Source organism: Orycteropus afer, unplaced genomic scaffold (genome assembly GCF_000298275.1).
Source record: "Orycteropus afer afer isolate SDZICR_OR568_19922 unplaced genomic scaffold, OryAfe1.0 scaffold00466, whole genome shotgun sequence".
NCBI classification, from domain to species: domain Eukaryota; kingdom Metazoa; phylum Chordata; class Mammalia; order Tubulidentata; family Orycteropodidae; genus Orycteropus; species Orycteropus afer.
In genome coordinates this window covers 416,975-440,531 of record NW_006922053.1, presented here as the reverse complement: position 1 = coordinate 440,531, position 23,557 = coordinate 416,975, and the positions used below count along the sequence as shown (strand labels likewise).

The following is a 23,557-nucleotide window of genomic DNA, read 5'->3' as shown; positions in this document are numbered from 1 at the left end:
GGGCGCTGACTTGAGACACTCACGCTTGGTAGGGGGTGGCCCCCGGTCCGGGACTGGGCGATGAAGCGGTTAGGGTACTGGCTCGAGCTGGGCATGATGGTACGATGTGTTGTGATGGCCGCCACCGCGCCGTCCCCGAGCCTAAGTTTCTTCAAAGAGGAGATGGCCCGTCAAATCTCCTGTTGTCCCGGCCAGAAAAGGGGGCGCCAAGAGGAGGGCAGGGCATGGGAGCTTGGGCCTTGAGCCCAGTCAGGGCGGTGCCTCAGTTTCCTGCAGAGCTGGGCCTGGAATAGTACCACCCTCAGGGCAGGTAGGAAGGCAGGCTGCGTGGCTGGAGCCCAGTAGTGTAAGGAGTGGAAGAGAAGCTCCCGGAGAGGGACGGGCCAGCCCAGGCGTCTTGTTAAAAGTTTATCATCCGTCTGATGAGCTGCTGTGGCAAAGATGGCCGTTAGTGAAGTTGGGAAAGCATTGAGTCCACAGGGCCTCCACGGGGAACCTTCTTCATTCAACAAGCTGCTAACGCACTTGACCCGGACAGAGTCCTCACCTGGCCCAGCTCCAACCTGGCCCTGGGACTGTACTCCATCTCAAAGCTGAGCCCCCATGCTGACCTGAGTCCTGACCCCAGACAGCTCCAATCCCTGCTCAGCCCCAGCTCCTGAACTCTTACCCTAGGCTGAGTTCCAACCATGGTTGAGCCTTGACCCTTGGCTGAACTCCAACCTTCAGCCACGCTCCATCCTCTGAGCCTGGCTGAGCCCCAACCCAACTGGCCCTGACCCCATACTGAGCTCTGATCCCCACTGACCCCTGACCCCTGACTGACCCCTAAGCCCAGCTGAAACCTGACTTGAATTGAGCCCTGACCCCGGTTGGACCCCAACCCAACAGGCCCGGACTCTGACTGAGCCCTGATCCTGGCTGAGCCTTGACCCTAGCTGAAACCTGAACTTGAGTTGAGCCCTGATGCCAGCTGAGCCCTTACCCTGGACTTCTCAACCCTGACTGCTCTAACCAGGCTGACTCTCACACTCCTTGGCTGGCCAGTTGGTCATGAGAGTCAGGTGTGGCGAGCTGGTTTCTGTTTGGCCATGCCTGCCCCAGTCAGGAGGATGCGGTGGCTCCTGGCCTGTTGTTGTCGGGCTGCCCCAGCTGTGGCCCCACCCTGCTGGCAGCTGTCCTTGGCTGCCCACAGCTGCATCAACTCCTTGGCTGTGGTGACCTCGCCCCTGGGTGCCTAGCCTCTGGCCTCATGAGTCAAGCATCTCAGCTGGGGACAGGCGGGCAAACCCGTCTGGGAATTCGGAAATCAAAGTGTTAAAGGTGGTGTGTGTGTGTGTGTGTGTGTGTGTGCGAGCGCGCACGTGCGTGCTGAGACATCCAGAAAGCTCTGGGCAGAGCAGCTCTTGGGTTTTCTCATCTGTAAAGGGGTACTGGGCTTCACCCCATGGGTCCTCCGCCAGCCTCGGGAGGGGGCCTGGAGGAAGCCTCCTTGCCTGTGAGACATTGGTCTCAGTTACGAGGGCTCTCTGCCTGGTGCCGTCTTTCAGTCATGCCCTTTGGGAACCTGAGGCTGCTGATGGAGCTGGCCACGCCATCAGTCAAGTGAGGGTTAAACAAGCACCCTGTGCCCCAGTGGTAAACAGCCATGGGATGAGTCAGGGCACTGCCCTTGAGATTTCCCAAGGATCAGCCTTCCCATGTATGCCCCACATCCTGGAGGGACTGGGTGGGTGGTGGGGCGGTGCAGGAAACAAAGCAAGTGAACAAATCTTCCCTGCCCTCCTGGAGATGGGGCAAGAGGCCACCAACCAGGAGAGCAACAGGGAGTCCTGAGGTGGTGCTGTGCAGGAAAGGGACAGAGGTGAGGCGCAGGGAGGCTATTTTAGACAGCAGGTGTCTGTGGGGAGGTGACACGTGGGCAGAGACGGGATGGAATGAGGGCCACAGTTGTGTGAATTGGGAGGGACGGAAGGCCCTGAGGCAGGAGTGCCCTGGGAGCATTCAGGGACAAGCTAGAGGCCAGTGTGCCTGGGCCAGAGTGAGGAAGGAAGGAGACAGAGGAAAAGACACTGGGGGACCTCTCAGTTCAGCTTTGCCAAAGACAGACTCCTTCACAGGCCCTGTTGACAAGCTGGTCCCAGACTCCAGGCCTGGCTCCTGCAAGCTCAGTGACTCAGCACGGAGTTCTTAGAGAAAGTCCCAGGGCTTTGTCTCATTGGCTGGGTGGAAGTCACATGCTTATAACCAAACCAATCACTGCAGCCTAAGGGGCCTGGAATGCTCTGGTTGGCCATGGAGAAGGTGGGTGAAAAGCCATGATGTGCCGTGGTGATAGGGGTGGGTGGGGCCTGGGGAGACATCAGGCCACCCTCCTGTTATCGGCTTGAGGCCTTCCGTGGAAACCAGAAACTCTAGATGGCTGAAGCTCTGTCTTGGGTGGTGTGGTGGCTATGTTTGTATGTCAACTTGGCTGGGCCTGGTTGAGTGGCTGGGCAGCTGGTGGTAGTTATTCCCCATGATGAGACTGGCAATCAACTCTGTGGTGGAATCTACCACAAGCAGCCGAGTAGCTGCCTTTGGGATGTGGTCTGCCTCCTGTGTTTAAGGAGAAGCCTTGGGGATTGTTGTTGCTGTCATGTGCCATGGAGTCGGACCGACTCATAGCGACCCCTCCTTGGGCTGCCGAGGCAGTATCACTACAGAAGTAGATTGCCCAACCTTCCTTCCGAGGAGTGGCTAGTGGGTTTGAACTGCCACCCTTCTGGTTAGCAGTCAAGTGCCTTAGGCACTATGCTACCAGAGCCTTGGGGATAGTCTCTAGCTTATGGCACGTGTGGACCCTGCATGTAGCCATGTCGTTGTTCACCAGCTTGCCATGCTCTGCTGACCTTGGGACTTACAATGGACTTGAATTAATGCTCTGCCATGTGGTTTGGTAGTATCAGGACTGTGCCATTTTATTTGTCGACCTTGGGCTTGTCAGCCTCAGCAGCCAGCAGCTGCCTAAGTGAAGAGATGGCTCCAGCTCCAGTGGGCCGGGAGTAAGGGACAGAGCTAAAGCCCAAGGCCAAGGGGCTTTGACCCAGCCCCTAGAGCCTGGCACTTTGAACTTGGACTTAAAGACTCCAAACTGTGAGAGAATAAACTTTTTGTTAAGGTCCTCCCATTTGTGGTAATTCTTGTCAGAGCAGCACTAGGGAACCAGGACAGGTGGGGATCTGTGTGGTCCTTGAGGGGTCCCCATGGATACACAGGAGGTGGTGGCACCCTGGTCTGAAGCAGGGCCCTGCCTGGGCCTGTGAGGGGACATGAGAACCCTTGGCCAACAGGCAGAAACTGGAGCCAGGGCCCCGAGAGCACCTGACGAGGACGTGAGGGGAGGGTGGGTGAGAGGACAGCCTGCAGGAGCCTTCCCCCGAGAAACCGGGAAGACGAGGAACCTTCCAGAAGAGTCTGGAGTCAGGGAGGAGGGTGCTGCCAAAGGGAGAGGTTTGGAAGGCAGGCGGGGCGGATTCCGGGACTTCGCTGCCAAGGGTCAATCGTGACCAGGACAGATGGGGCACCTGGGCCCAGCCTGGAGGAGCCTTCCACCGAGAAACCGGGAAGAGGAGGAACCTTCCAGGACTTCCAGGAGCGTCTGGAGTCAGGGAGGAGGGTGCTGCCAAAGGGAGGAGTTTGGAAGGCAGGCGGGGCGGATTCCAGGACTTCGCTGCCAAGGGTCAATCGTGACCAGGACAGATGGGGCACCTGGGCCCAAGCCTGGGCATGGTGGATGACTGAGGTCAGTGCCCCCAGACGGCTGCAGAGGCAGGGTAGGCGGTGGTCCCCAGGGGGCTCTGAGGTGTGAGTGGTACCAGGTTTTCATCACCCTGAGCCTTGAAGGTCAGTCAAGTCACTGGATAAAAGGCATGGATGAGGGGTGGGCAGAGGCAGCTTGTGGGGTGGCCGGGGGGGGGGGGTTGGTGCTATGGCCCTTCACCCGCTGGACCTTGGTTTCCACACCTGCCAGAGGCGGCGGTAATCGGCCTCCCACACAGGACCATGCTGACAGCTCGGTAGAGCGGCAGGCCGCGAGTGTCAGCCCTCATTCTCCACACCGTCAACTGCTCAAGGCTGGTTGCCCAGGGACCAGCTGCCAGGGCAGGGAGCAACAGCGCAGTAGGGTGGGCTAGTGGGCCGGGGCCAGCGGCTGACTGCCCCCGGGCAGCTCCAGGGACCCGTACTGGGGAGGGCACGCACCGCACGCACACACGGGCAGACCTCGGATGTTTTATTGTAACTGCTGCGGAAGCGCCTGTGGGCGGAGCAGGACCTGGAAGGCACAGCCACGATGTGGGGCGGGGCCGTGCCTGGGGCTCACCCTCTTCCCTGGGGTACAGGAGTCTGGGCGTGGGCAGCCTCCGCACTCGTCCCGCATTCAGTCCATGCCCTCCGGATCCCTGACCCGCCCTCCCTGCTGAACCGGTGAGCCATGCCGGTGTCAGGGTTTCCGAGTGGCCGGTGAAGGCAGGTGGGGTGTCAGGGATGAGGGTGACTTAGCCCACGGGCTTGACCTTGGCGATGAAGAGGGCAGCGGCCTTCTCCAGGAACTCCTCGCGCGTCATGGGGACGCCGGGACGCCGAGTCACCACGGCGCGGTCCATGGCCAGCGCCAGGCTGTCAGGCCCGAGGCGTGACCCAGCCTCCAGGTAGCGTGCGGGTGCGGCAGCACCGCTGTCGCCGGCTTGCAGCGCGTCCCCCAGCGTGTCCAGCACGGCCTGGCCCACGCGGCGGTCAGCCGCGGCCAGTGCCGGGTCCTCCAGCAGCTGGTATAGGGCGCCAGCCCGTGCAACGAACTCGAGCAGCACGAAGCAGGTGCGCATGCCAGCCCGGAAGACGCTCAGCGGCACGGCCTCGTGGTCCCGACACTGGATCTTGCGCAGCAATGGCGCCACCACCTCCTCCGGGGCCTCGCCGTCGCGGCAGATGCGCTTGAGCAGCTCGCTGTAGGTGCGCCCGTCCAGGCCTGGCTTCTTCTTGCGGCCGCCGGCGCTCAGGCATTCGTAGGCCACGCTGACATTGTTGTTGAAGGCAGTCCTGTGGTGGGGGCGGGCAGAAAGGGCGTGGCCTCAGCCAAGCCCCACCCCCACACCACGCCTGGCCCTACCTCAGTGCCTTTGCACGTGCTGTTCCCGCCCCTGACATGTCCCCTCCGCCCTACTCTCCAGTCTCAGTGCAAATGTTACCTCCCCAGTGGGGCCTCACTACCCAGCAACCCCTTTCCTCTTCTTCACAATAGTTATAGAGACATACTGTGTCTCCCCCACCAGGACAGCACCCCAGGGACAAGGAGTTTATCCATCCTGTTCCTGTCACAAACCTCTAGCCTAGACTACTTCCCGGCACACAGTAGATGCCCAGCAATGGTCTGCTCAATCTGTCGGGCACATCCTCCGCCCGAGACTGCCAGCCGTCCTCCCTGCAGTAATACCCCTGCCACCATCCCACTGACAGTAATGATGACTCTTCAGGCACAATGGGCAGGTGCTAGCATCCCCTGGTCTCTGAGCAGGAACGAGAGCTGCTGAGTGACCCAGAGGCGCTTTAACCGTCCGCCTCAAACACCTCTCACCAGATGGCTGTTACTATTTCTACTGTGACATGTGGGGAAACTGAGGCTTGGGGCAGGTCCACAGTCTGACCAGAATCCAGAGCAGAAGGGGCGGAGCCAGGGCCATACTCATCCTCTCTGAGCTCGGCTGGGTGGTGAGGAAGGCATTGGACACTGCAGGTCCACCTTGCCTCCAGCATGACCTGGACATCCCACCTCACCATGGGCTGGTGTGCAGCGGGCACCCGGTCACCACTGCTGCTCACCGCAGGGCTCACAGACGGCCTGACTCTCCTAGGGAGCCCTTCTGACCAATGTCCTGCTACTGAGGAGGAAACTGAGGCCCGGGGGTGAGGTCCCTGGCATCCCTCCCGGCTGGGACTCAATTCTCAGTGCATCAGAGCTTGGCTGTTGGCGGGTGTGAAAGGCCGAGTGTCTAGCAGTGGGCACCGTGCTCTCGCCGGTGTGAGAAGGCTCGTCCACTGGGCCCCTGTGATCTGCTGGCCACCGTGCTGAACGCTTGCCAGCTGATGAGGTCACCCCAGGAAGCAGGGACGGTGCCAGCTGCAACGTTAGCTGGCAGTCAATGTCAGCTCCGTCGTGACTGTCCCTGTTACCACATTAACTCACCAACGCCACTTCATAACCCTTTGCTGTGGGTTTTGTCCCATTTCATGAGGAAAAGGCCAGACCTGTGGGAGTAAGGTCACCACTGGTGCCGGTAACATGGATTGCTGAGTGACAAATTACCCCAAAACCCAGCCACCAACACCGGCAACAAAAGAAGTACCATGCTTCATGGTCTGTGTCAGCATTGAGAGTGGCTGAGGTGGTGGGTCTGGCTTGCGAGGGTCGCGTGAGGCTGCGGTCGAGACGCCGGCTGCACCAGCACCGTGGGCATCGTCGGCAGACAGCTTTCCAAGGCGGCCCCCGCACAGGCTGGCAGGTGGTGCTGGCTATGGCTGGACGCCTCCCAGGGCTGCTGGAGCTCCCTCAAACATGGCAGCCGGCTTCCCCAGAGCAGGAAATGCAATTACGAGCCATGTCCCCTCTGACCTATCCCGTCAGCTCTGCCACACCTTACTGGATTTTGGGTTGGCTCTAGGTGATGTGGGAGGGGACCACAGTGGCACAGGCAGCAGGACAGGGCCCCTGGGGGCTGCCTGGAGGCTGGCCGCCCCCTGTTGCTCACATGTTCTTTCAGCTCTCTTCCTGTTGCTCGACTTCTTTGAAGTCAGGCCAACGGAGAGTTTCAGTGCCATCTCACTGTTGCCCAAGACCCCTCCCTTTGATGGTCAAACTCACGACACGATGGCGGGGCAGAGCTGCCTGCTGCAGCGTGAGTGGGAAAGCAGCTGCACTTGTATTAAAGCCATGCGGGTTCCGGGGCTCTTTGTTACTGCCAGGTAAGAAAGCTCAGCCTGACGGATCTGACGGCCTCACACTCCTCTCCCAGAGGCCCCATCCGCTTCCTTTCCATCAGTTCCCTCCTCCCTGAGGTGGAGAAGGTAGGCACTCTGGTGGTGCAGTGCCTAGAGCATTTGGCTGCTAACCAGAAGGTTGGTGGTTCAAACCCACCAGCTGCTCCGTGGAAGGAAGATGGGGCAATCTACTTCCGTAAAGATCTACCACCTCAGAAACCCAGTGGGGGTCGCTATGAGTCAGAACTGACTCGATGGCAGGGAATGAGTTCGTGCCTGGCCCTGCCTGCCCCCGCACGCCATGCCGCCTCGGGTTTCCTCTGCTGAGTCCTGGCTGTGACCGTGCGGCGTGTCCTCAGCTGGAGAGTGAGGCTCACACAAAGCACCCAGGATGCTTGTGCGGGCGAGAGAATGGGAGGCACGCCAGCTGCTCTCCCAGGGCTGGGCACGCAGGCGAGGCCCACGCACACACGCCCCTTAGCTCTGACCACCGCTCTCATCTGGCCCCGGGCTTCTCCAAGCACTGTCATCAGGCGCTCCTGGCCCACAAAGGGGTGAGCACAGGGCAGCCCGGTCGGAGCTACGGTGCAGGGCAGGGCAAGAAGCACAGAGGAGCCTTGGGCCTCGCCCGCCTCTCAGGGCAGCCGGGCACGATGGTTATCACGGGCTCCCGCCCTGAGGAGCCTGCTGAATTGACTGCTGAACTCGCGGGTGAGACCAGTCTTGGGGTGTGAGCTCTGGTCTTGGACGGATCTGCCCCTCAGCTACACAGTGTGGTCTGTGAGGCGGCCCGGTCGCCGGGCAGAGCCCTGTCTGCTCAGCAACGTGATCTGTAATGCATGTGAGCACTTGTGGAGAGACAAACAAGGAGGTATTTGTGGAATGGCTCCGGAGATTCCCCTTCACACCAACCCAAGGTTCTCAACCCAGGGGCAATGCTGCCCCCTGGGGGACACTCGCCCGCGTCTGGAGGCGTTTGTGGTTGGCATGACCTGGCACTGAGTGGGTGGAGGCTGACAATGCCGCTCAACGCCCTGCAGAGCACAGGACGCCCCACAGGGAAGGGCCCAGCCCTGGCGTCCACAGGAGGAAAGACTCTGGGTTAATTATGTGGAAAAATATTGAGTCACGCTCTTCGCCAGGATAAGCCCCTGCCGAGTCAGACGGTGTAAACCACGTGGCCCTCCGGCCCGCGGTTCCCCTTCTGTCTCCTCCCCACGCAGCATGTGGGTTTAAATGTGGGCAGCGTCCGGGACGTCAGGTGGTCAGACGACCACGGGCCAGAGTCTCCTGAGGGGGCAATGGAATCCCCTCGCCCAGGGGCCCTCACACCGGGACACTGGTGATGTCTGGAGCTGTGCAGTTGTCATGACTCGGGGGCACTGCTCCTAGTGTGGAGCTGGCAGAGGCCAGGGTGCTGCCCCACACCCTGCAGTGCACAGGACGCCCCAGAAGACAGTCTGAGGCCGAGGAAGCCTGCGCTGAGCTGGTCGTGCCCACAGCAGGGATGCTGGTGTCCGGCTCAGACCCCCCCTGCAGCCCCTCCCCCAGCTTCTCTGTGCCTCCCTCGGGAGGGCTGCCCTCCGGGGCTGGGGGGCTCGTTCATGGCCCCCTCAGTAAGCTTAGTTCCCTGCAGGATCAGGCTGAAGGGGCACCAGTGCTGGGCTCTGTCCAATGCCCTGCTCCCCCATTCTTTCCTCCGTTTCCTGGGAACGCTTCCTACGGAAATAACCTCCTACTAACCCTTGTCTCTGGGAAGCCCCTTCTCCAAAATACCAGCCCACCCACACCAGCCATCGAGTCGAAGTCAAATCAGTGATTTGGATCACATAGCTGTCCACACCCACTCTGATGTCAATTGTTCATTCACCCCTGAGACCACCTTCCAGGACTCAGAACCATCCAGGCCTTGGGGGCACAGGGGAGACCAGGCCCTGTCACCCTCACTCCCTATGCTTCAGCCAAACCCACCGGCCTCTCCTGCCGTCCACACTGGGGGCCTCGCTGCAGCTCTCACCCCTCCACCCCTGCACCTGCAGGGCCTCTCGATGGCCACGCCCACCCTGCTCCCATCCCTCCTGCCTGTGGGAGTGTGGGAACCGCTCCCCATTACTGCCCAGTGGCTCTGTTGGAACTATCTGGGTCGGGATCTTAGGCAGTTGGGATGCTTTCTATCTGCACAGCCCAAACTCATAAATAGTCCCTTTCTGCTGAACGGACGCGGATGCTACAAGGCAATGAAGAAGGGCCTGCTCCATGGCTTTGTGTCACAGATTGAAGTATGTCCCCCAAAATACGTATCAACTTGGCCAGTCCACGATTCTCATGAGCAGTTTTATAAAACAATGTAATAATTATTCCCCATGATGTGATCTGCTGTGATGGGCTGTGAGAGGATTAGGGTGGGTGCAACACCCTCAACCACACCCAGCCCTGATCTGATGTAACACACCGTGGGGTGTGGCCTGAATCACCTTTTAGCTCACAACAGCTAAAAGGAGAAAGGAGCCAGCAGAGAGAGAGGGGGACCTGCTACCACCAAGAAAGGAGAGCCAAGAATGGAGTGCTTCCTTTGGACACAGGGTCCCTGTGCAGGGAACCTCCCAGACCCAGAGGAAGACTGATACCAAGATACACGGAGCTCTTCAAGGAATGCCTGGCCCACAGATGATGAAAGGAAACAAGGACCTTGCTCCCAAACTGAGCCAACAGAGAAAGCTTCCCCTAAAGCTGGCACCCTGAATTCGTACTTTTGCTCTCAAACTGTGGGAGAATAAACTTCTGTCTGTTAAAATCATCTGCCTGTCAGTGTACCAAATGTGAGTGACCAATATGGCAGCATTGAGGATGAGAAAGACATAGAGAGTTACATGGGCAGTACAGACAACAAATATGAACCCCTTTGCATATACAGTACTGAGTTGTCAGTGAAAGCAAACATGGGTATAGGGACGGATAGATGGGTGAACAAGCTAAACAATTAGGTATGTCTAAATGGAGAGTGTATCCAAGATCATATATAGGGTTGGCAGACAATGGGCCTATAAGTTCATGTGAATGATCAGAATTCCCAGGTGTATAGTAGAGCTGACAAGGGGCAAGGTTATGGTCATTACTTGGTCACAGTCAGCTACCCAGAGGGACCGAGTAGTTGATCCTGCGGGCTTGGGACCATGGTCGCAGGGGACATCAAGCTCAATTGGCATAACATACTATACAAAACATTGTTCCACCTACTACTTTGGCGATTAGCGACTGGGACCTTAAAAGCTAGGAAGCTGCCATCTAGATGCAACAATGGGTCTCTCCTCATCAAGAAGAAAGAAGAAAACCAAAATTAATGGAAACAATCAGTCCTAGCGACTGGTACACCATCCGATCTGCAACCTATACAACTATGAGACCAGAAGAACTAGATGGTGCCCGGCTACCTCTGCCATCCACTTGGAAGGGATGTAGGAGATCCTACATAAAGAGGGAGAACAATGTGGTACAAAACTCAAAATCGTTTGGAGGCAAAAAAAAAAAAAAAGAAGGTGGGGACCAGGTTTGCTGGTCCAATGGAGCCTGGTGTAACCACTGAGATTATGGCCCCTAGTTGCCCTTCAGGTCTGGAATTGAACCCACAACCGTGGTTTCCAGCCAAACAAAGTACAGGCATGTGAGTTAAACATTTACCTCAAGTAGACACACGCCCTGGAGAGAACAATCATGGGAGAAGGAAGGGCTGCTTATGCACAGGGAGATAGCTCAGGGTGCAGAAGAGTATGAAGGGATGGACACTGGGAGGAGGTAACTATGGGGAGGAAGTGGGAGGGGAGCTGCTGCATTGTAAATTTTGGTCAATGACATGAGACAAAGTATATGTGAACTGCTGTATGAAAAGTGAATTTACTCTGTAAATCTTCACCCAAATCCTAATTAAAAAAAAAAAAAAAAAAATCATCTGCCTGTGGTATTTCTGTTATCACAGCACTGGATAACCAAGACACCTTGGGGAGATGCCAAGATTCTCAAAAGTAGACCACTGCAAAGGGACCCTCAGCATCTGCAGAGAACCAAAAAAGGCATCACAAAAGGCCAAGCGCGCCAGAACCACCAACCATCTGGTCCCAGCTGGAGACCTCAAGCCCCATCTCGTTAAGGAGCCGCCGCCCGCGATTCATCCATCGCCAGGGAGACACCGCGGACTATAACCCCCAGCATGCCTTGCGTTCCAGCACCCACGCTGCTGCTGGTGAGCCGCGCTGAGCACGCTGGGAGTTGGAGTCTGGCCACGGCCCCCACCCGCCCAGACCCGGCCCGGCCTCGAACCTCTGGGAGTGGTGAGCCAGGCGAAGGTGCCACAACGCGCGGCCCAGGCGCTGCTGCTGTAGCAGGAGCTGGCCCGGGGGCTCCCCGGCGCCGCCGTTTGCGGGCGATCGCAGGGCCATGTTCTCGAAGTAGTGCGCCAGGAAGGCGATGGGCTCCTCGGGCCGCGCCTCCAACACCTTCAGCAGTGCCGCTCGCAGCATCTCTGTCACGCCGACCTGCCGCAAGAAGTCCTCCTCATTCTCAGTCCCTGCCGCTGCCCGGGACACCGACGGCCGGCCGCTGTCCGTGAAATTGGCCACCGGCGCCACAGCCGGCCGCCGTTTCTCCACTGCTGCCATCTTCAGTGAGGGCAGCTGGACCGGAACCGCCGCCATATTCCACAGTGCGCCCGAGTCGCCATCTTGGTTGAGGGTAGAGCGCACCAGGATCCCTCCGGGATTGACCAAAAGTCTAAAGAAGAGGCCACCCTCTTTCCTAGTTCCTAGTTGCCACTCTTAAACTGGTTCCTTCTTTATGTGTACTGACTGATTCTCCGGGATTAGGTCTGGAATCTTCATCTTGCCAGACTCCAAAATGGCTACCTAGAAGGGCTTGGTTTCTGGCATGAAGCCGGCTAGCTAGTCATCTTGGTCGTGGGCAGAGAGTTCTTCCCTAGCCTAGTCTCCTAGCAACCAGTCTCCCTAGTCGCCAAGGTCCCAGGCTGAGCGTGGGCGGGGATGTATCCACCTCGGCTGCAAGACCGAGCACCGGCCCCACCCCACACCCATTTCGGAGTTGCATTTCTGAGCCTATGTGTTAAATTAAGATCAAGGCGGCCTTCCCTCTCACCTAATCTGAATTTATAGGTCACCCCGTGATGTCCCCCTCCCCCGCCCTCCTGCCCCCGACTTTCCAAGTTGAGTTGGATGACTGCGCTGGGCTTGTGCGTTATTGCTGGTTTGGAACTTGTCTCCCCTTCTGGACCCAGAGCTCTCCCGCTCAAGGGCTTTTTCTCATGCAGCCTAGCAAGCTGGTTGTTGTTATGTGCCCTGGAGTTGGACCCGACTCACAGCGACCCCTTCTTGGGTTTGCAAGGCAGTATCACTACGGAAGTAGATTGCCCAACCTGTTTAACCGCCAGCCTTCTGGTTAGCAGTCTAGTGCCTTAGGCACTATACTACAGAGCTCCAAGTGTTTGCAGAATGACTGATTCTCCCCTGCCCCCAGTCCCCATCCCAGGCTATTTCCTTCCTAGCCAACAGAGGGACCTCTCTAACACCAGTGGGCAGCTCCAGAGCTTCCCCTAGCTCTCCAGTGCCCGCCCTCTGCTGCCCTCATTTCCAACTGCTCTCCCACCCTCCTACCACCTAAGCCCCCCTCCTCTGGGCCTTTGCCCATGCGGTCCCCCATTTCTTTGGGGGAATGCCTACTTGTTCTTTAAATATCCCATCGCCCAGGGAAATGTACAGAGCACTGATGTTCTCCCACCTTCTCCCCTCCAGCCCTGGCTAAGGAGGTTGGGTGGTCTCTGTGTACCCCAGCTCTCTGCGCAATCATCCCATGCAGGGCTGGCTGGTCAGATGTGTGTGGAAGCGTCAGACCGCAACAGGGCTCACTGACGCTCAGACCAAATGCCCTTTATTTCTCAGCTCTGCACCATTGGAGGTGGGCTCCCCAGGGCCTCCTCCAGGGAGAAGGACCCCAACCAGCTGGGGACCCGATTTCTCGGCCTTCAGAGCACGGGACCAGCTGTTGGCCTCATGCTGTCCACAACCGTGCAGATGTCCTGTGGTCACAAGTTAGCTGAGGAAGAGGCCGGCCACGTTTGGAGGGGTGGCTGCTGACTCATTGGTGTAGAGAAGCTGGATGAGTGGCCCCAGCCCAGAGCCCGGCAGCAACTCCGCAGGCGGTAGGCCAGGAAAGCCAAGAGGAGCAGTCCCAGCGCCAGGCTCCCGGTCCACAGGGTGGCAGACAGCTGGACAGCCACAGGCACTGGGGAAGAGTGGTGGAAGTGGGTTGGGGTCCTGCCCTCGGCTGGCAGGCTGAGAACAGCAGCCAGAAAGTGCTTCCCAGGTTACGTCCCTGAAATTGACAAAACCCCCCGGGCTAAGCAGAGGCCTTGCGCTTTTGAAATTCACATAGGGCTCTAGTTTAGAACCAGGCTGAGGAGTAAGCAGCCCCTGGCCACACAGGGCTTTTGAGCATCAGGACAGTGGCTGGTGCGAGTAAGATACACAATGCACTTCAGGGACTTGAAAAGAAAAGGAGAATATAAATGTCTTGTTAATACTTTTTTGTATTAATATTGCAACAGCAGTATAGTGCTTTGGGTAGACTGAGTGCAATAAATGCATTGTCAGAATTCTCTACACCTGGTCATCTTGACTTGATTTTTTGCACGTGACTCTAGGAGGCTCAGAAATACCTGAACGATAAGCTTCATCCTGTCGTTCTGTGTGTTCTCCAAGCGGTATGAGGCACTAAGGCTTGGGGTATACAGGGCCTTTGAAATCTACGCAGTCCCAGGAAGCCCACAGGATGGCTGGGGACACGGGCATTTTCTTGTCTAAGGTCTTGATCCCCCCAGCCCTCATCCGTGCCCGCCCAGAACTCACTGCTGATGTACAGGCTGGCCACCTCGTGCCCCGGATCCACGCGGCACTGGAACAAGCCCTCAGGGGCACGTCCAGCCAGCTGCAGGCTCAGCCAGGCCTGCGCTCCCGCCTCCCGAAGCTTGTAGGCTGTCAGACCACCAGGCGCCTGGGTCCAGTGCACGGTCACTCCAGGGGAGCCGCAGGATACCTTGCATAACAACTCCCAACGGGCCTCCCTCTCTGCTGACACGGGGGACTGCAGGATCTCAGGGCGGCAGGGCCCCAGGCTGGAGCTCTGCTCCGGGGAGCTCAAGGTGGGGGTGTCCACAGTGCCCATGGCGGGGGGCTCCAGAGGGGCCGTGGTGGGGGGCTCCTGAGAGTTCAAGGTCGGGGGCTCTGGGGCGGCTGATGTGGAACGCTCCAAGATGGTTGATGTGGGGGTCTCCAAGGTGGTCCGTGTCGGGGGTTCCAGAGTGGGTGGGCTATGTAGGACTGGAAAACAAACTGGCTGTGTCTTTCTCTCAGCTGGCCTAACCCACTCCTGCCTCAGTCTCTCCATTTGGACAGAAGGGTTGGACGGGAGCCCCTGCAAGCCCTTCCCCTGAGTGGCTTGGGTGAGTGAGTCACGGGGGCAAGGACCCCAGCGTCAGGGGCAGGGTGCCCCCTCAGGTCCCTACCCCCTCACAGCAGGATGGGGATCAAGCCCTGAATCTCCCTGGGCCTCAGTTTCCTGAACTGTGAGATGGGGGTGACGGCTGTGCTGCCCCCTCAGGTTGCAGCTGGCCTAGACCTACAGGGGGTGGGAGGTGGAGGGGTGAGGAGGCCTTCTGCACCGCCCACCCCTCAGTGCACAGACTCGGGCCGTCAGGGCAGCGGTCTGTTCCCGCCACAGCACCGCAGACCCAGCTGCTTCTGCTCCTCCCGTGACGGCTCCCCACAGTAACCCCACCTGGTCTGTGGCTTCTGTCTGATTCTCCCGGGAGCCCCCTTGCTCAAGACCTTCATGGGACCCCAAGTGCATTAACATGAGGGGGGCTGTTGGAGAATGAACAGTTTTCTTCAGTGAGACTGTACTGGGGGCTTCATACCCCCTCCACAATCCTGGCAGGCACTGTTCCCATTTATCCATTAACTGGACGAGTATTTACTGGGTGCCTACTGGGGACTCAGCTGCGACTGCGACAGACATAAGTAGAACCATACAGGATGTCAGACGCTAACCAGAGGCATCCGGGACCGTGAAGCAGGACAAGGTGTGTATGTATGTGTGCATACGTGTGTGGGGGGTCCCCTTTAAGCAGGAACTTCAGGTGAAGAGTGCTGAGAGGTGCCTTCCAGGCAAAGGCCAGAAGGAGGGAGGAGGGCGCTGTGAGATGTAGAGAGAGTGGGCCGAGTGGGAACAGCATGTGCAAAGGCCCTGAGGCAGGACTGTGCCTAGCGAGCTGAACAGCTGTGCGGGGGAGGAGGAGAAGAGGGGGTAGGTCGTGCAGGGCCCTGTGGGCAGGGAGGACTCAAGCTTTTTCTTCAGGGAAGGGGGAGGCCCAGAGGGCAGTGGGCAGAGCAGGGGTGGGCCGACTCAGTGTTCAGGGACACTGTTTGGTGGCCATGCGGAGGACAGACTAAGGGCAGTGGGCAGAGCAGGGAGGACCCCTCAAGAGCCTGCGACACTGTAGGTTCTCAGGAAATACTGACTGAATGAATGAGAAGCATCACACTGGCTGCCCCGGGAGAAGAGATTAAAGGCCCAGCCCGGTCCCCCCAGAGGCTCCCCTCCCAGGTCCTATGACCAGTCCGGGTGGGACATGGAGAGCCTGAGGTGGCCCAAATAACCCAACAGGTGAGGGCAGAGCCAGGGGCTGTCTCTTCCTCACCGGATGTGGCCGTGCCCTTCCCGGGGACCCCGGACTCACCCCGGATGGGCCGGCGGTGGCTCAGCTCCATGCCCGGCAGCTGCATGGTGGCCTGGCAGTGCAGCTGGGCCGGGCCAGGAGTGCCCAGTGGTGGCAGCCTCCAGCGCTGTGTCACGTGGAACAAGGGGTCCTCCTCCTGGGCCTCGTCCACCTTCCAGCCTAGGGCCTGGGCCCCCTCCAGCTCCTGGTCCTCCAGGAGCAGGGAGAAGGAGAGAAAGTCCATTGGCGTGATGTTGTGGGCTGTGCAGGCCACCTCCTGGTCCTGTCCAGACACCAGGGCCGTTGGGCACACGCTCAGCTGATCCGGGAAGGCTGTGGAGGGGGACAGTGAGGGCTGAGTCCAGGGCAGGTGGTGGTGGCAGCTGGTGAAGAGGACAGGGGACAGACAGCCTGTGAAAAGGGCCACCTTGTGCCTAGACGATGGGGGTGGGGAGGGCCTGGGGCAGGGAAGGGCAGGGTTGGCTCTGGGTGCTTTCAAGAGGGGGCAAAGGACGGAAACCAGGTGGAGTGTGGCGACTGGGAGTGGGCTTCAGAGCTAGCAGGCTTTGAGCCCCCCCAGGGCAGCTGGGGAAGGCTCCCAGGAGGAGGTGGTCTAGGGGCCACCTTGACCTGGGCAGCAGAGGGGGCTGGGCCCCGCCTGCACGGAGGCACGGACAGGGACCCGCCTCACCGTACACCAGGAGCCTCACGGAGCGCTGAAAGGCGAGGGTCCCGCAGGAGCCCACGCACATGCGCGTACCCGCCGCCGACAGCGTGGCGTTTCGCACCGTGAGGACGCTGCTGCCCGGGATCGACTGCACGCGGCCCAGGCTGGTGTCCAGGTTCCGCCACTGCACCGACGCGGGCCCGCGGCCGGGGCAGGCCAGACGGCAGGTGAGCTGCCGCCATCCGCCCACTGCCACAGCCACCTCGGGTTCCGGGGGCTCCACTTCCAGGTCCTGCCCTGCGGGTCGGACGCGGCCCTCAGTCCCTCCTGGACCCCTGCCAACACCCCCGCCCGTCTCCCTGGAGTCGAGGGCGGCCCAAGCGCCCACCCCCTCTCCCTTGTCTTTACGCTTTCCAAGCGCCCCTGCGGTGGCAGCGGCTCCCACCATCCTCCGACTGATGCCTGCATCCCCGAGCCCCGCCTCTACGAGCCCTTCCCCGCCCTGCGCCCCCTCCTCTTCCCAAGGCCCCTGCTTCGGAGCTCCCGGCCCCCTGTAAGCCCGGTCTTTCTGAGGCCGCCCTGCTCGCCGGGCCCTTCTCCCATCCGGGCCCGTTCCTAAGCCCCCGCCGTCGGAGCCCCTCCGCCGTCCGAGCCCCTCGTCGCCGGCCCCTGCCCCGCTCACCGCGGCCCTGCGGCGGGAGACCCAGGCATAGGACCAGCAGGAAGGCCAGGCCTCGCTCCATGCTCGGCGCCCTCTGTCCTTTCGCCTGCGGAGGGACGTAGCTTAAATAGCGGGGCCAGGGCTTCTTCCCGCCACCCCTTCTCCCGTGGCTCCCTGGGGGTTTTCCTGAGGGGCTTTCCCGGCCTGACTCCGGACTTGGAGGCGACAGCGAGCCAGGGCCTGCGGGCCAGATGTAGGGTGGGGACCCCGGGGCCGAGGTCAGGAGAACCGGGCAGGGACAGTCTGGGCCGACTCCAGGCCTCACTTATGCGGACCGGCGAAATGTGACCTGCGAGGTCAATTGAATGGAAAGGATACTGCGTCTCCGCTGGCGCCTCCCCTGCCCACCCCGACGGCCGGAACCGGGCCGGCACTTCCCTGAGCGGCCACGCGTCGGCCTTCCCCGTTCCGCTCCCGGACCCGAGCTGCGCTCGGGGACGCTCCTGGGGTGAGGACGTCGTGAGGGATGGTGGTCTCCTGGGGGTGAAGACGTCCTGGGGTGTGGTCTCCTGGACGGAAGAAGGTCTCCTGGGGGACCCGAGTCCTCCCACAGCTCGTTGTCAGCGAATCAGAGTCCTTCCAAACATGCCCGAGTCCATCCACTCTCTCCTCTGCTACTCCAGCCCGACCCTTCCTCCCAGTTTCCCTTCCTGCCCCTGAGGATTTCAGAAACACCGATCCCTGCTCCCCAACACCCTCCTGGCTCCCTGGGGCTCAAAGAACAAAAATCTGACTCCTTAGGTGGGGGTCCGGCTCGACCCGCCCCTTCTGTGGCCTCGGGGCCTTTCCGGATGCAGGCTCACTCTGCGCCAAGGTCCCCTCCTCAGCAAGCCTCCCCACCCCTCCTCGGCTTTGCACCCTCCGGCTCTTAGTCCTCGAAGCCCTTATCGCGGCCACCGGGCGGCAGCGGTTGTCAGCTGTTGGTGACTTCTGCACGCGGAGCCCTGGGGCCGGGGAGACCCTGACTGCTCAGGCCTCGCCGTGGCCCCAGGCTCCGGTGCACAGCGGCACTCGGGAAGACCGGGGGTACCGGGCTGGGCCGTTTGTGCCTCAGTTTCCCTGGCTGAGGAATAAGGCATCGCAGGCCCCCGGAGCTGGCGGGCTGTGTTCTCAGACGCAGACAGCGAGGCCAGAGGGAGGGGCTGGGCCTACGGGAGGGAAACTGAGGCCCCGAGAGCAGCAGCCCCAGTCTGCGGTCCCCGGGCGAGGTCCAGGTGTGCGAACTCCCGGCCCTGCGTCCTCCTTGGTTCCGCCCACCCCCACCCGGTGCCGGGAAAGGCCGCGCAGGAAGCGGCCCCAAGGCGGTCCTCCTCCGGCCGGAGGCGCAGGCCCTTCCCGGGAAGCTGGCTTTTAAGTCGGGCGGGGGGCAGCGGGCCCGAAGAATGGGGTCGCTTCCCAGACCCTGACCCCGTTTCCTGGCGCCCTAGCCGCCCACCTGGCTCGGGACTCGGCGGGGTGGGGGACGACTGCGGGGCTGGGAGTCCCCGCGGGGCGTGGCCGGCCCTGTGGCCCCGCCCACGGCCCGCCCCTCACCTGGGCGCACGGTTCCTCTAACGAACCCCTACATCTCAGATACTCGCGGCTCTTGGAGACCGTGAAAAGGGAAGCTGACGATGGGGGCGTCAGGGACGGCCCCTCGAGGACGGGGCAGGTGAACAGAGCGTTCCGGGGAGACGGGACAGGGAAGGCCGGAGGCGGGGGAAGCTGAGCCTGGGGGCCCGGAGAGATACGGACAGGCCTGGAGGGTTCTGGGGTGGGCCCCGAGGGGGACCCCGGGCGTCCGGGCGTAGGGAGCCCCAAGACCCACGGGGGACCGCTTACCGCCAGAGCGAGCTGCAGGATGCCCCCGCCCCCCAGTGACCCCGAAGAGCCCGCCGTCTGGTCCACTGCCCTTCTTGCAGCGCCCCCTCCCGAGGGCTTGGGTGCCCCCCCACTCCCCCAATCCCGGCTTCCCGGCACTGTCCCCGCCCTGGGAGGAAGTCTAGGGGCGGCTGCAGGCAGGAAGGCTCCACTTCACGGAGGGGACCAGCCCCCTCACCTCCCATCCTCTCCCCACCCCCCAGCCCTGACCTCCGGACGCTCAACGAGGGGCAGCGCTGCCTTAAGAGGCGGCAGGGGGAGGGGAGGTTCAGGGAGCCGGCCTGAAGCACACCTCGCCAAACCCGCCGCTCTGCACCCATTTGCCAGCCAGTGGGGGGGTCCTCAGGGAGCATTTTTCTGAAATCGTTCCCTTTGGAGTGGCCTGCGCCCCATGGAACTGAGAGGGCCAGTCGCGTGAGGCCACTGTGGGGGTCCCCAGACCTGAGACATTGGCCCAGGCCCTTCCCTGCTCAGCACCCCTCCCTCCTGGCCAGCCCCTTGGGCTTCACCGTGGGCTGGTTTCAAGAATTGAGACTCTGGATGCCAGAGAAAGGGGTCGTTAGAGAAATATCCACAGTGGGGGTGGGGTGGGGGCATCGAGGAAGCGCCCCTGGGGTCAGGGGGCAAGTGAGGGCTCACATGCCCTCCAGCCACCCACATCATCCCCACCCTTGGGCCTGGCAGCCTCTCCGCAGGTCCCTGAAATGAACGTGGCTGGGGGAGTTGCAGGGAGACCAGCAGCGGAGCTGCCGAGTTCCTGTGGCCGCTGAGGCAACCCCTTGGGCCTGTCTACAGGCCAGTCAGCCATGGCCGCCATGGGTCATGGGCCCAGTCGCTTGGCCCTGCTGGGCACTGGGCAGAGCGGGCCCAGGGGGTGAGGGTGAGACAGCGGTCCCCTCGATGCCCAGGCAGGCTCCATTTGAGGCATTGGAAGCTGTCGAGAGCTGTGGTTTTCTTGTTGGTGTCTGAAGACTCACTGAGGCCAAGGGGCCTGCACTGCCCACCCCTTCAGAGCAGGATAAGGTGCAAATAAAGGGTTGGTGGGACCCTGGCCCTGGCTCTGGGGTCAGAGGGTCATGAGGCCAGTCCCAGGAACAGAGTTCCTTTAGAGACTGCAGTCTTGCCTTGTCCCTTTCCCCACCCCTCCTTCCCTCATCTAGATGTTGTCACAGGACCCTGAGTTCACACCCTGGTGGCTATGGGGAGGGGCCTCAGAGGGCTGGGAATGTCGTGCCTCCCAGAGCAGGAGGTGGCTCCTTGCTCTGACCTGGGGGCATAGCAGGCACATCTGGGTGGGGGAAGCTTATTATGGGGGGGCCAGCTCACAACGTCAGGGTGTGTGGAGTCACTACGAAGCAGGCATTCCAGGGAGACCAGCCTGACCTCTGACCTCAGGCCCCAGGGCCCCTGTATCCCCTCCCCCATGCACTGTCCTCCAGCAGTGGGGAGACGCTGGCTGGGGGCCGGGGGCCTATGCTCAGCGATGAGGGGACGACCCACAGCGACAGCGGCCGCAGGAGAAGGACGGGGCGACGGGTGCCGGAGGAGGGGGCTCGGCCGCCTCCCCCGAAGTCCCAGCAGCCTGGGCTGCTGTGTGGGGCTGCAGGCACAGAGGAGGCGGGGAGCGCCAGGGGCTTCCGGCGGGACGAGGAGGGCTGGCTCCAAGTCCCTCTCTAAGACCCAAGCTCTTCCCTGAATTCCTGGGGACCCTCCTGTTCTGGTTCCTAGAGCCGCTCTGACAGAAATATACCACCAATGGGACGGCCTTAACAAACAGGAGTTTATTCTTACAATTTGGAGGCTTTAAGTCAAGTGCCAGGCTCTAGGGCCTGGGTGAAAGCCCCTCAACCTTGGGGACCAGCTCTGCCTCCTGCTCCCGGCCCACTAGAGCTAGAGGCGTTTCTTCACTCAGACAGCTGCTGGCTGCTGAGGCTGCCAAGCCCAAGGTGGACAAATAAAAAGGCACAGTCCCGATGTTACCAATCCACATGGCAGGTCACTAACTTCAGTCCATTGTAAGTCCCAAGGTCGGCAGAGCATGGCAGGCTGCTGAGCAACGACACGGCTACATGCAGGGTCCAAGCGTGCCATAGACTAGAGACCATGCCCAAGGCTTCTCGTTATACACAGGAAGCAGACCACACCCCAAAGGCAGCTACTCAGCTGCTTGTGGTAGATCCCATCATGGAGTTGATTGCTAGCCTCATCATGGGGATTAACTACCACCAGCTGCCCAGCCACTCAGCCAGGCCCAGCTGAGTCGACACACAAACTTAACCACCATACCTCCTTACTGGTCTCCCTGCTTCTGCCCCTGCACTGGACAATCCAGGTGTCACGCAGCAGCCAGAGGGGTCAAGTTAAAGGGCAAAGGCTGCCTCTGCCACACAGCTGCGATCTTGAGGTGCCTCCTCCACGTGGTGGGACCGGTGGGCGGGACGGTGTGCCAGCCCCTGGCACCCCACTCATCCCTCTCCTCCTCAGGTGTTCGTCTGACGGCTGGGATAGGCTCTTGTCTTGTCGCTGTAGCCCCAGCGGATACAGGGGTGCTGCCCGGATAGGGATGCTGACGGACAGCGGACCAGCTTCTGTACCTTGCAGGTCAAGGTTCGATTTACGGACGCCAGGGCGTGGTAGGCTGCCAAGGTGATGCTGGGCATGGGGCAACTGCCCCTGCCGCCCAGATCATCCTGCTGGAGCGAGGAGGGCACCTCCAGGGACCGTGGGAGCCGCTCACCCCCTACTCCGTCCCACTCCAGGCTCCCCTGACACCTAGGGGGACGCGCCTGCTCACTGGATGCACTGCTGGGCCTGGAGGCCCAAACCCAGCAGGGCCAGCGCCCGCCGGAACGCAGGACCCTCCCACCTGGGTCCCGACGTGGAACGCGCCCACCACATCTGAGCGGAGCTGACGACCTGCGGGGTGGACGGGCGTGGGCGCAGGGATGCGGGTGCGTGGGGTGCCGGGTACACACACACACACACACACACACACACACACACATGGAGGGGCCCTTCAGACTCTTCTCTTTGAGGCTTTTTCTGCCTTGGAGGTGGGGCCACAGAGCTGGGCTCACAGGCCTCGTGCGATGTCACCCACCGGCTTCGTAAGCATTTCCCTAGTTGTTGTCTCCTAATTGAAATATAAGGAGCTCTGGTGGCATAGTGCCTAAGGCACTTGACTGCTCACCAGAGGGCTGGCGGTTCAAACCCACCAGCCACTCCTCGGAAGGAAGGTTGGGCAATTCTACTTCCGTAGTGATACTGCCTTGGAAACCCAAGGAGGGGTCGCTATGAGTCGGGGCCGACTCAACGGCAAACAACAACAACAACTGAAATATAATTCGCCTACCACACAGAAGACCCACCAGCCACTCGGAAGGAAGGTTGGGCAATCTACTTCCATAGAGATAACCTCCTGGGAAACCCAAGAAGGGGTCGCTATGAGTTGGGGCGACTCCACGGCACATAACACCACCACCATACAGGAAGGAGCTCTGGTGATGTAATGGTTAATGGTTACCCTGCACAGGAGATGGGCCAGTCTGCTTCTGTAAAGATTTCAACCGTCGAAACCCTTGGGGCAGTTCTGCTCTGTTGCATAGGGTCCCTATGAGTTGGGTTTGGGTTTACCACACAGGCCCCCATCGTGAACACCAAGCTGGGCGAGGAGGTGTGACCCCACACTGACCCCGCCCTGCCTGGGGGACTGCTGCCTTCCTGTTTGCTTGAGGGTTAAATGAGATTGTGTGACAGCCGAGGCTGGCTGTCGGGAAAGACAGGGTGAGGGTAGACAGGCGGCCGGGTGGGCCGTGACTGGGACACCCGTTCTGTCGGCTGCAGTCCCACCGTGTCCCCAGAACACGGCCTCCTTGGCTTCTGGTGCCCGCCACGCACCCGGCCCCACACTCCGTGTCATCGCTGGGAGCTGACATCTCGGCTCACAGCCGTTTTCACTCCTAGGCTGGTGAGAACAGTTATGTGCTTGGCTGCTGACCGAAAGGCGCCTTTGAAGAGAGCCCTGGTGATCTGGAAACTCAGCTGTTGACAGCCCCGCGGGGCACAGGCCTCAGCGTCAGCAGTGGGTGGGCCGGGGAGACCTGAGGTGAGCGTGTGAAAGACGCTGAGCTGGCTCCCTGCTCACACGGTGCACATGGTGTGACACAGGGTGACCCTTCAGCTCCTGTGGTCCCCCCACCCCACTGTGTGGATTTAAATGTGTGCAGAGTCCTAGGACGTCAGAGGATTGTGGGGCACAGGGAACCCCTTACCCCGGGGTTCTCACACCGGCGGTTCTGCCCCCAGGGACACTGGGCCATGTGTGTAGACATTTGTGGTTGTCATCACTGGGAGGTGCTGCTGGGGTCTAGTGTGTGTGTGTGTGGAAGCCTACAGTGCGCCCACCGCAGAGAATGACGGGCCCCCATGTCAGCAGTGCCAAGGGTGGAAAGACCCTAGGTTACCTGGAGGTGGTGGTGGGGAAGGTGGGAGAGACAGCCCACCTGACTGTAAGGTACAC

At 60.6% G+C, this 23,557-nt stretch overlaps 2 protein-coding genes across 2 annotated transcripts; both read right to left on the bottom strand.

Moving 5' to 3' along the window:
• Positions 1 to 4,538: 4,538 nt before the first annotated feature.
• Positions 4,539 to 11,702, bottom strand: TPGS1 (tubulin polyglutamylase complex subunit 1). The gene is made up of 2 exons (XM_007954533.2): positions 11,329 to 11,702; positions 4,539 to 5,079 (listed from the first exon to the last, which is right to left on the bottom strand). The coding sequence occupies exons 1-2, from the start codon at positions 11,700 to 11,702 to the stop codon at positions 4,539 to 4,541; spliced, it is 915 nt and encodes a 304-aa protein (XP_007952724.1).
• A 1,227-nt stretch (positions 11,703 to 12,929) lies between these two features.
• On the bottom strand, positions 12,930 to 17,200 carry MADCAM1 (mucosal vascular addressin cell adhesion molecule 1). Its single transcript, XM_007954581.1, has 6 exons — positions 17,140 to 17,200; positions 16,482 to 16,754; positions 15,812 to 16,123; positions 13,926 to 14,393; positions 13,153 to 13,299; positions 12,930 to 13,093 (listed from the first exon to the last, which is right to left on the bottom strand). The coding sequence occupies exons 1-6, from the start codon at positions 17,198 to 17,200 to the stop codon at positions 12,930 to 12,932; spliced, it is 1,425 nt and encodes a 474-aa protein (XP_007952772.1).
• Positions 17,201 to 23,557: the final 6,357 nt, after the last annotated feature.

Excerpts from the sequence above, each read along its gene's own strand:
- TPGS1 (XM_007954533.2), bottom strand. The coding sequence starts at position 11,702 with ATGGCGGCGGTTCCGGTCCAGCTGCCCTCACTGAAGATGGCAGCAGTG. Across the intron at positions 5,080-11,328 it reads CTGGCTCACCACTCCCAGAG|GACTGCCTTCAACAACAATG; the intron begins GTTCGAGGCCGG and ends CCCCCACCACAG.
- MADCAM1 (XM_007954581.1), bottom strand. The coding sequence starts at position 17,200 with ATGGAGCGAGGCCTGGCCTTCCTGCTGGTCCTATGCCTGGGTCTCCCG. Across the intron at positions 16,124-16,481 it reads CGTGAGGCTCCTGGTGTACG|CCTTCCCGGATCAGCTGAGC; the intron begins GTGAGGCGGGTC and ends CCCCCTCCACAG. Across the intron at positions 13,094-13,152 it reads CAGCTTCTCTACACCAATGA|GACATCTGCACGGTTGTGGA; the intron begins GTCAGCAGCCAC and ends TTGTGACCACAG.